The 14545-nt window shown below is 46.3% G+C and overlaps 2 protein-coding genes across 4 annotated transcripts in view; both read right to left on the minus strand.

Moving 5' to 3' along the window:
• Window positions 1-14545, minus strand: part of SEPTIN10 (septin 10) — an 82482-nt gene that overhangs the window by 46604 nt on the left and 21333 nt on the right. The window lies entirely within an intron of this gene.
• On the minus strand, window positions 1900-5025 carry LOC132229374 (sal-like protein 4). The gene is given in 1 exon segment (XM_059686043.1): window positions 1900-5025. A coding segment is annotated over 1 exon segment (3126 nt).

The raw sequence follows: 14545 nt of genomic DNA on the forward strand, positions 1-14545 counted from the left end.
CTGAAAGCAGGGAGACAAACAAAGTGGACTGATTGTCCTGCATGCCTAAATCCAAGCCTATGGAGACAGATACAGAGGAGTGGTAGATTGCTGGGAATGTCAACAGGTCCTGATTACCTAACAGGAAACTGAAAAGTGGCAAACAGAACAGAAGAGAGGGGTCTTAATCCAGCCCCCATGAGACATTAAAACTCAGCTGAAGCAAACAACACTGCACTTTAATTTTTACCTTTTACTGAAGGGAAAGAAAAAAATTTGTTTTATTATTTTTACTTTTTAACATTTTATTTTTTTGATTAGTGCTCTACATGCTATTTTATTTTATTTTATTTTATTTTTTTGAGGGGGAAAATACCAAAATTTATTTTCCATCAGTCAGCATCAGCAGGTAAAACTACAAGGTTTTCTCTGTAGATCGTACATTCACAAGGCATAACAGTGAGAAAGCTTCTGGCATGTCCTCTGTAACAATATCCACTTCACAGTGTAAACAGGTTCTAGTATTGTGTTCATTTACAATTTCAGAAGGAAAGGCACAACTTGGCAAAAAAATAATTTTTTTTTATCCTGAAGTCAGGTGCAATAACTCAGAGACCAACTTTTGATACACATTTTGATGTACATTTCCACATTGAGGGGAAAGACTCAGAAACCAGTGTCTTTCCTTCTTCTTCCTCATTAAACCATCAGAGCAAAGTTTCAGCATTTGCTTATTATATATGCAAGAAAGGGATTTTAAAAAAAAATCACAAAACATCTTGAAGGTCCAGCCGCTCCCACCAATACATCAACTCTCAGGTTTAAGACAGGGACTGGGAACACTTTCAGTGGTCATAAAATAGGAAAAGAGAGACTAAAGCTACAAAAATAAAAAATAAATGAGGTAGATAAATTAAAGCTTTCATACCCAGGACTCGCCTGTTCCAACTTCGTAACCTTCATGCAGTACTCACGGGGGAAAAGAATCTTCACAATTACTTGGCATAAGTCACATCAAAATTTTTATAAAAAGTAGTATGTGAACCTCTTATCAGAAACATGCCCTCCATGAGTTTCTTCAAGAATGAAAGACTCATTTCTTCGCTAGAATAGGCACTGGTGAACTAAATCAAGTCACCTGAGGTCCCCTGCTCAGGTGCCCACCTGTCCTGGTGCTCAGGAAGGCGGCATCGGGAAGCAGGGAAGACATTGACACGCTTAGGGCTCCCACTGAACTCTATTTCAACAGCAGCAACACACACACCGACTCCAGAGGGACTAAGACCGTCCATTGGAGGGCATGCTACTCACGGGCCCAAGGTGGAAGGAATTTTGTAATGCCACACCTTAGTTAAAAATAAAAAAGGAAAGTACATTCAAAAAGGAAACAAAACAAAAGATGGGTGCAGGGTTGAGGGACATACAAAGCAGGCCACCGAGGACAACAGACCTAGTCCATTTACCCGCACACAGTCCCGGAAGTATGCAGCTCCCCCTCCCCAGTGAGGCTAAGCAGTTTCTTTCCCATCGTGGTTTAGTAAGTTCCAACTTGAAACAGGGGACAATCTTTGGAAATAGTTCCTCTAGCTTGTACAAAGTCTTCATATATACAGTTTGTCTCAAGTAACAAAGCCACTTTGCAAGACCCGCTTCTTCCAAAATTAAAAAAAAAAAAATACTAGTCTGTATCTATTTTAGTATGTGTGTGGTTTGGTTTTGTTTTTTTAGCAAAGCAGCATAGCAACATCGTGGTTGTTGGACATGCCTGAGGTTGTGGTCACAACTGTAAACATTTGCACATCAGTAAAAAAACAAACAGGAGGAGATGGGTTTTTAACAACAACAACAACGACAAAAACAAAAGATCCAGTTCAAGCGGTCACTCTGCATTTTTCCTTCACACACGGGCTCTCCCGTCGCTTAGCTGACCGCAATCTTGTTTTCCTCCAGGAAGTGAGGGAACTGGTGTTTGGGGACGCTGTCAGCAGCACCGGGCTTTTCCACGTCGCTGCTAACCGACTGGGAGCCATCGATCTTGGGGACGGTGGTGTTGCTGACAACGGAGCTGGCACCTAGGGACACGGGGAGAGTCGGGATGCCTCCGCTCTGAATCACCAAGATCTCGTTGGTCTTCATGACCAGACCACCGTTGAGCATGGTGGTGTACTGGTTCCACACAACAGGGTCCACGTTCACTGAAGGGGTCATGATTTCCTTGAGAAACACCTCTGGGACCCTCTTTGTGTCTGTTCCTAGAAGAGCCATGGTGTTCTCGATGGCCAGCTTCCTCCCGCGGCGCACGGAGCTGTTGTTGGCGCCATGAGTCATATAGTGAACCTTCAAGTTGTCTTTGGTGGTGAAAGCTCGCCCACAGATGTTACACACGAAAGGCTTCTCCCCCGTGTGAGTCCGCTTGTGAATCTGGAGGGCGCTGGCCGACGAGAAGTTCTTCCCGCACCGCGTGCAGGCCTGCTGCTTGCCCTGGCGGCGTGGCTGGGCCGCCAGCAAAGGTGCCAGGCCTGGGGATATAGTCGCGGGTCCAAACGCACCAGGAACTTCCACTTTGACATAGGTTGGCTGGGCTCAGACAAATGCGGATGGGAGACTGCTCCGACCTTCCATCTCGGTGCGGCTGCTGTCCGAGCTGTCTGCTCTGCCACCAGCATCAGTAGACTTGGACTTGATGCTTTCTGCTTGGCTATTGGCCGGGGAGAGGGCCTGAAAGGAGGTCGCCTCCAGGATGTCTGGACTTCGGCTCTGATACTCCTGGTCTCCCATCACTGAGGACGAGGAGTCGTTGGTCAAGCCATCGCTCTCCACGGAACCGTTCTCTCGGCTGCTCTGCCGCTGCAGGACCAGAGGAGCAGGACCCAGTTTCCCCGAGGCATCCAGGGGGGCCATCAAGGTGAACCCTGTTGTGGGCGATGCCGAGTGGATGCCAGAAAGAGGCAGGGGGACCTTCGAGGAGCTGCTGGGAGCATCCTGGGAGCCGACTTCATCAACATCGATGCTTTTGACAACGTCGTTGTGACAGACAGCACCTGTGCTGCCGTTCTCACCCACCATCATTAGCTCCGGACCCACCAAGTCACAGGGACTCTCCGGCAGGGGCGCGTTGGGAATCTGAACACCCATGTGCATCCGAATATGCTGCTGCAACATGACTGCGTTGGTAAACTTCTTCTGGCAGATGGGGCACGAGTGCTGCGTCTTTATGGATGTGTTGGTTCGGTGAATCCCGAAGTGTGTCTTCAGGTTGCCTTTGGTGGAGAAAGCTCGGTCACAGATCTTACAGCGGAAGGGCCTCTCCCCGGTGTGGGTTCGGTAATGCATTTTGAGGGAGCTTTGGCAGCTTAAGACCCGGTGGCAAATGAGACATTCGTTGGGGTCAGTGGTGGCCTTGTCAATGTTCTCAACCAGCTGCTGCAACTTCATGGTCTCTGACCCTGGCTCGGGTGTCCCTCTCCCTTGGAAGCCACCAACCCTTGGGGAATTATGGTTTGGCCCCACCCCAGAGAGTAGGGATCCACCCTCACTTTCTGGAGACGGCCCGGGCTGCAGGTTGGGGACCAGTGGGCCACCCATTAGGTCCTGGGGGTTAGTCCCCGAAGAGAGGTTCTGAGGTAGACCTACACTGGGGGTCCCTGTGACCAGGACAGGTTTGCTGTCTAGCGAGAGACTCGATTCATCTATGGGGACAGGTACAGAGAGTGCATAGGGAATGCCATTGCCTGCTGCCATTTTGTCGTGGAACTCGGTAAACAGCTGGGGGTTCGCCTTCACCTGGGGGTGTCGATGAAAGTGTACCTTGAGGTTGCCCTTGGTGGTGAACCAGTGGCCACAGACAGAGCACACGAAGGGTCTCTCTCCAGTATGGGAGCGGAGGTGGATCTGCAAGGAGCTATCAGTCCCAAAAACCTTGCTATAGTACTTACACTTGTGCCTGTATTGAGTGGCCTCGTCTTTGGGTTTGACATCCACCGGGGACACGTTGGGTGGCTTCCCTTTCTCTTTCTTAGACGGGTCTAACGCCACCGTGGAGAAAGGGCTCTGGAAGAGCACAGAGCTTGGGGTCGGGGGTAGCAAAGCACCGGGGATGCGGTTTGGGAGCACCCTCGTCCCATCCGGCCTCAGGGCGAAGGACAGCAGCCCCGGGGACACCGAGCTGGTGGTGGAAGGGATGCTTGTGTGAGGTAGCTTGGCTTGTTTCAAGGTGTCCAGGGACAGACCTTGGCTTCCAGCTTTCTGGCTGAGCAAAGCCACGGCCGCAGAGACCTGCTGGGACATGTGGCTGCCTAAGGTCTTCAGGGTGTCCGCTCCCGCTGCACCGGAGGGGAGGGCATGGGCGGCCCACATGTTCACCTGGACTCGGATCTGCTCGGTGAACTGGATCTGCTGTAGCTGCTGCTGCTGCAGACACAGGATCTGCTCCAGGACCCAGGGGATGCTGTTGGCACCGGGCAGGGGGGCGGGCAGCGCGTCTGCACTCCGCTGATTCACTGCCACCTTGGTGCCCCGCAGTGCTTGAAGAGTGACGTTAGTGTTGGCCACTTTGCCTTTGGGTAAATAGTTTAAGTCCTGGGCTGTGGGTGGCAGGGCAGGCTCCGCCCCTGGCTTCTCCTTCATGTCCCCTGAGCTGCTGCCACTCTCCCTGTGACTGTCCTTAATGCTTGGACTGCGTGGCGGGTGGTTCGGCCCAGCCCAGGAGAAGTCTTCGGAAGGCATCGGCCCCTCGCTGTCGTTCATGATGAGGACAGGTGGGTGTTTAGTGCAATTTTTCTTATGTTCTAAGAACTCAGAGACGCTGAAGAACTCTCCGCAGCATTTCTCACAGATGTGAGTCTCCTCCTGACGAGGCCTCTTTACTGTCGCCTGGTCCCCATTCATGTCATCACCAGCCCCCGGGTAGTTCAATGAAGCACCCGGCTCCCCCGCCGCCGGTGCCGCTGCGGCCACGACCCCGGGGGCCGGCTGGGGCGGCGGCTGCGTGCCGCTCTCCTCCTTGGTGTGGATGTGCTGCGGCTTCGCCTGCTTGCGCCTTGACATGGTGCGAGCATGGGGGCGCCCCGCCAGCAGCACCTCGGCGACTCGCCCGCTCGGCCCGCTATTTTTATTTTTTATCATTATTTTACTTTATCTCATTTTGCCAACCTTTTCATCCTCACTGCTCCCTTTTTCATCCTGTTTTTCCTCTCCTGTTCCTGATTTATTTTTCTCTCCTTTCTTTTTGCTCCTTGTTAAAAATTGATTGTTTTTAACTGCTTTATTGATGTGTTCTGTTATAGTAGTCTCTGTTGGCTAACTCATATATCTAATTTCCTCTCCCTTGCTCAAGTCCATGCACCCTTCTCTTTTCTCTATCTTGGCTAGCCAATTTATTTATTTATGCTTTTGTTTTTCCTTTCCTCACTTGCTCTCTTTTTCTCCTAATTACTTAATTAATTTCACTCACCAAACTCAAGCCTATTTGCTCTCTATTCTATTCTCCTTTTCAAAAATATGGCGAATATACAGTTAGATTAACAAACGGGGGAAATTTATTTATTTAATTAATTATTTAATTTATTTACAATTTTGTTTCTTACTTTTCTTCTTATACTATACACTCATTCTTCTTCTACCTCCTCTATACTGAACCATAGCCATTCCCCCATTCATTCAATTCCTTTACCTTACTTTCTGGAAATAAGCTCTGCCTCTTCAGATTCAGTTCCCCACCTTTTCTCTCAGTGTTTGTTGTTTGCATTTTTTGGATTATTTATTTGCTTCGTGAAGTTATCTCGCCAAATATGTATGCTCTTTCCCCTTCTTTTTTCTTTTCATTCTTCCTGTTTCCCCTTTTCCCAATATCATTTTTGTGCTCTTTTCTCTCCCAAAATTCTGTTTTCTCTTGTAGTCACCTTTATTGGGGTTATTGGTGTGGTGAATACATTCGTGTTTTCTTCCCTCTGTGTCATGTATGGTCAAATTGTACTTTGTACCTTTCGGTCAACGCGGTAGACAGTGAACTACATAACCAGACACCCTGAGAGGAGCAAAAATGGGGAGATAAAGAAACAGCCCACATACAAAAGAAATGGAGGAATCACCAGAAAATGAAGTAAACGAAATGGAGGCAAGCAATTTGTCAGAGAAAGGATTCAGAGAAATGGTCATAAGGATGCTGAAAAGGATGGAAGACAAATTCAACATGTGTAAGAATCAAGATGAAATGAAGAAGAAGAAAGAAGAAATGAAGAATGACATAGCTGCAATAAAGAACACAATAGAAAACAACAACAGTAGATTAGAAGAATCTGAGGACCATATCAGCAAGATAGAAGACAAGGTAGGAAAAAACACCCAAGCAGAGCAGCATCTGAAAAAAAAACAAAACTTAAAAAGCAGGAGGAGAGCCACAGGGAGCTTTAGGACAACACAAAATGAAACCACATATGCATAATAGGGGTGCCAGAAAGAGAGGAAACTGAGCAAGGAAGAGAAAACCTGGTTGAAGAAATGACAGAAAATTTCCCTGATATTTGGAAGATAAAACTCACACAAGTTCAAGAAGCACACAGAGTTCTAAACAAGATGAACCCAAAAAGACCAACACAAAGACACATCATAATTAAATTGGCAAACACCAACGACAAGGTAAGAATCTTAAAGGCTGCCAGAGAGACAGAAAGTTACCTACAAGGGATTTCACATTAGACTATCAACTGATTTCTCAACAGAAACACACAGGCCAGAAGTGAATGGAATGAAATATACAAAGTGATGCAAAGCAAGGGATTGAATCAAAGAATACTATATGCAGCCAGGCTATCATTCAAAATTGAAGGTGAAATAAGGGGCTTCATAGACAAAAAAGGGCTAAGGGAGTTATTACCACCAAGCCAAGAATGCAAGGAGGCTAAAGGAACTGCTGTAAAAAGAAGAAATAGGAAGGGAAGCAGGAACACCGGCATCCTATCTAATAATAGAGAAACATGGTAATTAACCATAACTTCACTACCCTTCCCATTGGCTAATCAGGGCGATATGCAAATTAACTGCCGACCAAGATGGCGGCCAGCACCCAGGCAGCTGAAGCGAACAGGAGGCTTGCTTGCTCCAGTAATGGAGGAAGCCAAGGATCCCCGCCTGCCACTGCCGGCCTCTTTGCTGCAACTCTAAGCAACTATGTCGCAATTATAGAAGCTAAACAATCCCCAGAAACCTGCTTTCAGCCGTCAGAGCTGGAGCGAGGAGGACCGCAACAGTGTTACAATTAAAGAACCCAATCAAACCCAGATACCTGCTTTCAGCAGCTGAGGTCTCAGAGCTGGAGCCGAGCCTCAGAGCTAAAGCCAGCTCTCAGCTCCAGTGACAGCCACAGAAGGTAAATAAATCCCAGAATAAAAAAAAAAAAAAAAAAAGGAGAGGTTGGGAGCTTCAGTCACCCGCCAGTCTGAAAACGGCCCTCAGCCCATCACCCAAACTGGCCAGGCACCCCAGTGGGGACCCCCACCCTGATCCGGGACACCCTTCAGGGCAAACCAGCCAGCCCCCACCTGTGCACCAGGACTCTATCCTATATAGTAAAAGGGTAATATGCAAACTGACCCTAACAGCAGAAAGACTGGGAATGACTGGTCACTATGACACACACTGACCACCAGGAGGCAGACTCTCAATGCAGGAGCTGCCCTCTGGTGGTCAGGTCGCTCTCACATGGAAGGAGCTCTGTTCAACCACAAGCCAGGCTGATGGCTGGCAGTACAGCGGTGGTGGTGGGAGCCTCTCCTGCCTCCTCAGCAGCGCTAAGGATGTCCAACTGTAGTTTAGGCCTGCTGCTGGCAAGTGGACATCCCCCAAGGGCTGCCAGGCTGCCAGAGGGATGCCTGATTGCTATCTTAGGCCCAATCTCTCGGGGAGCGGGCCTCAGCCAGAAGGTGATCCTCCCCTAAGGGGTCTCAGACTGCGAGAGGGCACAGGCCAGCCTGAGGGACGCCCCTCTCCCACGAGTGCACACATTTTTGTGCACCGGGCCTCTAGTCCTATCTAATAATAGACAAACATGGTAATTAACCATACCTCCGCTACGCTTCCCATTGGCTAATCGGCAGGATATGCAAATTAACTGCCAACAAAGATGGCGGCCGGCAGCGATGCAGCTGAAGCAAACATGAGGCTTGCTTACTCCAGGGATGGAGGAAGCCAAGGTTCCCCGCCTGCTACGGCCCAGCTCTGAGCTCCGGATGCAACAATGTTGCAACTATAGAAGCTAAACAAACACAGAAACCTGCTTTCAGCCGCCAGCGGGCTCAGAGCTTAGAGCGCCAGTGATGTCAACAGAGCTTCAATTACAGAATCTAAACAAACCCAGATACCTGCTTTCAGCCGGCAACGGGCTCAGAGCTTAGAGCGCCAGTGATGTCAACAGAGTTTCAATTACAGAATCTAAACAAACCCAGATACCTGCTTTCAGCCGGCAACGGCCTCAGAGCAGAAGCCGGGTCTCAGCTCCAGTGACAGCTATGGAAGGTAAATAAATCCCAAAAGAAAAAAACAAAACAAAACAAAACAAAAAACAAGAAAAAAAAAAAGCCTGGGAGCTTCAGTCGCCCGCCAGCCTGAAAACGACCCTCAGCCCCTCACCCAGACTGGCCAGGCACCCCAGTGGGGACCCCCCACCCTGAAGGGGGTGTGACCAGCTGCAAACATCCATCGGCCCGTCATCAAGTCTGGCCAGACACCCCACCCTGATCACCCTTCAGGGCAAACCAGCCGGCCCCCACCCATGCACCAGGCCTCTATCCTATATAGTAAAAGGGTAATATGCAACCTGACCCTAATAGCAGAAAGACTGGGAATGACTGGTCACTATGACACACACTGACAGGGGGCAGATGCTCAATGCAGGAGCTGCCCTCTGGTGGTCAATGCACTCCCACATGGGGAAGCTCTGCTCAGCCACAAGCCAGGCTGATGGCTAACAGTACAACAGTGGTGGTGGGAGCCTCTCCTGCCTCCTCAGCAGCGCTAAGGATGTCTGACTGCAGCTTAGGTCTGCTGCCTGCTGGCAAGTGGGCATCCCCCGAGGGCTCCCGGGCTGCCAGAGGGATGTCTGATTGCAAGCTTAGGCCCAATCCCACGGGGAGCAGGCCTAAGCCTGCAAGTGGTCACCCCCGAGGGGCCCCAGACTGCGAGAGGGCATAGGCCAAGCTGAGGGACCCCCTATTCCCGAGTGCACAAATTTTTGTGCACCAGGTCTATAGTAAAGAATAAAAAAGGTGATAAACAAGTACCTATCAATAATAACTTTAAACATAAATGGATTAAATGCCCCAATCAAAATACATAGGGGAGCTGAATGGATAAGAAAACATGACCCATATATCTGCTGTCTACAAGAGACCCACATCAGAACAAAGGACTCACACAGACTGATAGTAAGGGGATGGAAAAAAAATTTTCAGGCAAATAAAAATGAAAAAAAAAGCTGGGGTAGCAATACTTATATCTGACAAATTAGACCTCAAAATGAACGCCATAACAAGAGATAAGGAAGGCCACTTCATAATACTAAAGGAAGCAATTCAACAAGAGGATATTAATTCTGGCAAACATACATGTACCCAATACAGGAGCATCCAAATACATAAAAAAACTTCTGAAAGGTATCAAGGGAGAGATCGACAGCAATACAGTCAAAATAGGGGATTTTAATACCCCACTGACACCACTGGATAAATGCTCTAAACAAAAAATCAGCCAAGAAACATCAATCCCAAATGACTCACCAGATCAGATGGAATTGACATCTTCATAACATTTCACTCCAAAGCTATAGGAAATACATTCTTCTCAAGTACACATGGGGACATTTGCAAAGATAGAGCACATATTGGGACACAGGCAAAGTCTCTTCAAATTCAAGAAGATAGAAATCACATGAAGCATCTTCTCAGATCACAATGGCATGAAATTAAAAATCAACTACAATAAAAATAATGAAAAAATAAAACAGTTGGAGGTTACAGCATGCCATTAAATAATGATTGGGTTACCAAAGAGATCAAAGAAGAAATAAAAAGCATCCTGGTAACAAATGACAATGAAAACAACAAAATCTATGGGACACAGTGAAAGCAGTCCTGAGAGGGAAGTTCACAGCTCTAAAGGCCTACCTCAAAAAAACAACAAAAAATGGTAATAAACTATCTAACCCAGGGGTGGGCAAACTTTTTGACTTGAGGGCCACAATGGGTTCTTAAACTGGACCGGAGGGCCGGAACAAAAGAATGGATGGAGTGATTGTGTGAACTAATATAAATTCAAAGTAAACATCATTACATAAAAGGGTACAGTCTCTTTTTTTTTTTTAGTTTTATTCATTTCAAACGGGCCGGATCCGGCCCGCGGGCCGTAGTTTGCCCACGGCTGATCTAACCCCACAACTTAAAGAATTAAAAAGCCGAGAGTAAGCAGAAGGAAGGAAATAATAAAGATCGGAGCAGAAATAAACAACATAGAGACAAAAAAAAAACCCACACACAAAAAAACAACAACAACAGATCAATAAAATCAAGATCTGTTTCTTTAAAAGGATAAACAAGACTGATGAACCTCTAGCGAGACTCACGAAGAAACAGAGAGAGGACTCAAATAAACAAAATCAGAAAAGAAAGAGGTGAAGAAACAACAGATCCCACAGAAATACAAAGGATTGTAGTAAAAACAAAATACTATGAACAACTCTACTGGAACAAACTGGACAGCCTAGACAAAATGGACATATTCTTATATAAATACAAGCTTCCAAAACTCAATCAGGAAGAATAAAAAAACTTGGATAGAGAAATCAAGATGGCGGCGTAGGTAAACACCGGAAATTGCTGCCTCGAACAACCACTTCAAAAATACAGCTAATGCCGAAACCGGTTTGGCTCAGTGGATAGAGCGTCGGCCTGCGGACTGAAATGTCCCAGGTTCGATTCCGGTCAAGGGCATGTACCTGGGTTGCAGGCACATCACCAGTGGGAGGTGTGCAGGAGGCAGCTGATCGATGTTTCTCTCTCATCGATGTTTCTAACTCTCTATCTCTCTCCCTTCCTCTCTGTAAAAAATCAATAAAATATATTTAAAAAAAAAATACAGCTAAAAGACAAAACGGACATCATCCAGAACTACAGGAAGGCTGGCTGAGTGGAAATTGTACAACTAGAAGAAAAGAGGAAAGCACGCTGAGACTCAGAGGAGGTGCGGAAGTAAAGTGCAGAAGTATGGAGGCGCACGCAGAAAGGGCTGGCAACTGAGGACGTGGCGCAGGTGGAAAGGACTGGCAGCTGAGGACGCGGTGCATGTGGAAAGGGCTGGAAACTGAGGACACGGTTGTCTTTTTCAATCGAGAGGGAGTCCCAAGCTCCTGACTGTTCTGAACTCCAGTTCCGAGAGAGTCTCTGGGGACCCAGACTCATACGGGGAGAAACTGAACTGTCAGGCATTGGTCAGAACTCGAGGGCAGCTTTCTATTAGAGGTACTTGCAGTGATTACTGGGACACTGAGAAGCGGGGCCTCTTAGGGTACGGCTGAGGAGCAGCCATAGCTGCTTGCTCCGCCCTGTTGATACCCAGAGACCCCGCCCCACCGAAGCTGTGCGCAGAGGCTTTTGCATATGAAAGGCCTGGCCCTTTGCAATCTGAAATATACCTAAAAAACTGCAGCTGGGTCAGGCCCAAGGTCCCACAGCAGCTTTCATTGCTTCACAGCTGGGCTCCTGCTGGGTAGCCTCAGACAGAGGCTAAATTAGCACCTCCTTAGAGATCCAAGAGCCAGTGTACCCAGTGGTCAGAGTGGGACCATTGTAGCTGGACATTTGTAAACAAGGATCTGAAGTCCTGCCAAGAAGAAGTGAATGTTCACCGCGTGACTTGCAAGCGAGTCACACTGGGTCAAGATTGCACACAATCTTGAGTTCCCAGAACATTTACCTCCCTGAGAAAAGACAAGATTAAAATGTCGTGGGTAGAGCAGAAAAGGGAATGCAAGTTGTCTTCAATGCGCTATTGTAATATAGAACAAAACAAAATTTTGTTGAATAACTGCTGACGCACTAACCTTGTGCGAAACCCCAGTAAAAGCAATGGTTGAGGGTACAGAGTTTGCTACAAGCCTGAGCCAGCTGTAGCCCTCTGCCCGGCATCAATCGCCTGTGTGATCGTCTTACCTGTGCGTCTTAGGTTCATTAAACATCCCTCAACAGACCATCCAGATTACAACTCCTCAGATCCATAAGGAACACACTCAGGGGGAAGACTCAGTGAGCACCAAAGCCCCACTGAAGCAAGTCTTGCCCCAGAAGTGTGTCTCCAGCACAGAAGTTCTCCCACTGCAGACACAGATGATTCTCACAGCCAATTGACCTGGAGGTCAATTCCTCCCAGTGATACCTACAACAATCAAGGCTTAACTACAAAAAGATTGTGCACAAAGCCCACAAAAGGGGTGCACCAAGAGTGTCCACCTCAGGTAATCGGGGAGGTTGAGCTACTGGGCCCTGTACAGAAAGCCACAGAAAGCCACTCTATCAACACAGGGAAGCATAAAAAATGCAGAGACAAAGAATCAAGTCACAAATGACAGAAATGGAGGAAAGCAAACTACTGGATACAGAGTTCAAAACCACACTTTTAAGGTTTTTCAAGAATTCTCTAGAAACCATCGATAAACTTAGTGAGGCCCTCAAGAAATCTAGTGAAACCCCGGGGTTATGAAAAAGGACCGACTAAAAATTAAGCATACACTGACTGAAATAAAGAATATTATACAGAGTTCCAACAGCAGACTAGAAGATTGCAAGAATCAAGTCAAAGATTTGAAATATGAAGAAGCAAAAAACATCCAACCGGAAAAAAGTAAAGAAAAAAGAATCCAAAAATATGAAGATAGTGTAAGGAGCATCTGGGACAACTTCAAGCGTACCAACATCCAAATTATGGGGGTGCCAAAAGAAGAGAGAGAGCAAGATATTGAAAACCTATTTGAAGAAATAATGACAGAAAACTTCCCCTACCTGGTGAAAGAAATAGACTTACAAGTCCAGAAAGCATAGAGAACCCCAAACAAGAGGAATCCAGAGAGGACCACACCAAGACACATAATTAAAATGCCAAGAGCAAAAGACAAAGAGAGAATCTTAAAAGCAGCAAGAGAAAAACAGTCCGTTACCTACAAGGGAGTACCCATATGATTGTCAGCTGATTTCTCAACAGAGACTATGCAGGCCAGAAGGGAGTGCAAGAAATATTCAAAGTGATGAATACCAAGAACTTATAACCAAGATTACTTTACCCAGCAAAGCTATCATTCAGAATTGAAGGTGAGCTAAAGAGCTTTACAGACAAGAAAAAGCTAAAGGAGTTCATCACCACCAAACCAGTATTATATAAAATGCTGAAAGGTATCCTTTAAGAAGAGGAAGAAGAAAAAGGTAAATATACAAATTATGAACAACAAACACACATCTATCAAGTGAATCTAAAAATCAAGTGAATAAAAAATCTGAAGAACAGAGTAAACTGGTGAATATAATAGAATCGGGGGCATAGAAAGGGAGTGGACTGAGTATTCTCGGGGGGGAAAGGAATGTGGGGGGTGCGGGAAGAGACTGGACAAAATCGTACACCTATGGATGAGGACGGGGGTGGGGGCGGGTAAGGGCAGAGGGTGGGGTGGGAACCAGGTGGAGGGGAGCTAATGGGGGAAAAAAGAGGAACAACTATAATAATCTGAACAATAAAGATTTAATTTAAAAAAAAAAACTGGATAGGCCTATAACTACTGATGAAATTGAAGCAGTAATCAAAAATCTTGTAGCAAACCAAAAGTCTGGCCTAGATGGCTTAACAGGGGAATTTTACCAAACATTCAAAGAAGAACTAAAACCTATCTTCCTCAGACTATTCCAAAACATTCAAGAGGAAGGCACACTTCCAAGCTCTTTCTATGAAGCCAGCATTACCCTAATTATAAAACCAGAGAAAGACAACTATAGGCCTGATGAACATAGGTGCTAACATCCTCAACAAAATCTAGCAAATCGGTTCAGCATTACATTAGAAAGGTCATACACCATGACCAAGTGGGATTTATTCCAGGGATGCAAGGATGATACAATATCCACAAATCAATAAACAAATTGAGAGACAAAAATCACATAATATCAATCGATGCAGAAAAAGCATTTGACAAAATCCAACACCCTTTCTTGATAAAAAAAAAACAAAAAAAAACTCTTAGTAAAGTGGGAATAGAGGGATCATACCTCAACATAATAAAAGCCTTATATGACAAACCTACAGCCAACATCATACTCAATGGGCAAGAACTAAAACCATTTCCCCTAAGAACAGGAACAAGACAGGGATGCCCACTTTCACCACTCCTATTAGACATAGTACTAAAAGTGCTAGCCATAATGATCAGACAAGAAAAAGAAATAAAAGGCATCCAAACTGGAAAAGAAGTAAAACTGTCATTATTCACAGATGACATGATACTGTACATAGAAAATCCTAAAGACTCCATCAAAAAACT

Source organism: Myotis daubentonii, chromosome 3 (assembly GCF_963259705.1).
Source record: "Myotis daubentonii chromosome 3, mMyoDau2.1, whole genome shotgun sequence".
NCBI lineage: Eukaryota > Metazoa > Chordata > Mammalia > Chiroptera > Vespertilionidae > Myotis > Myotis daubentonii.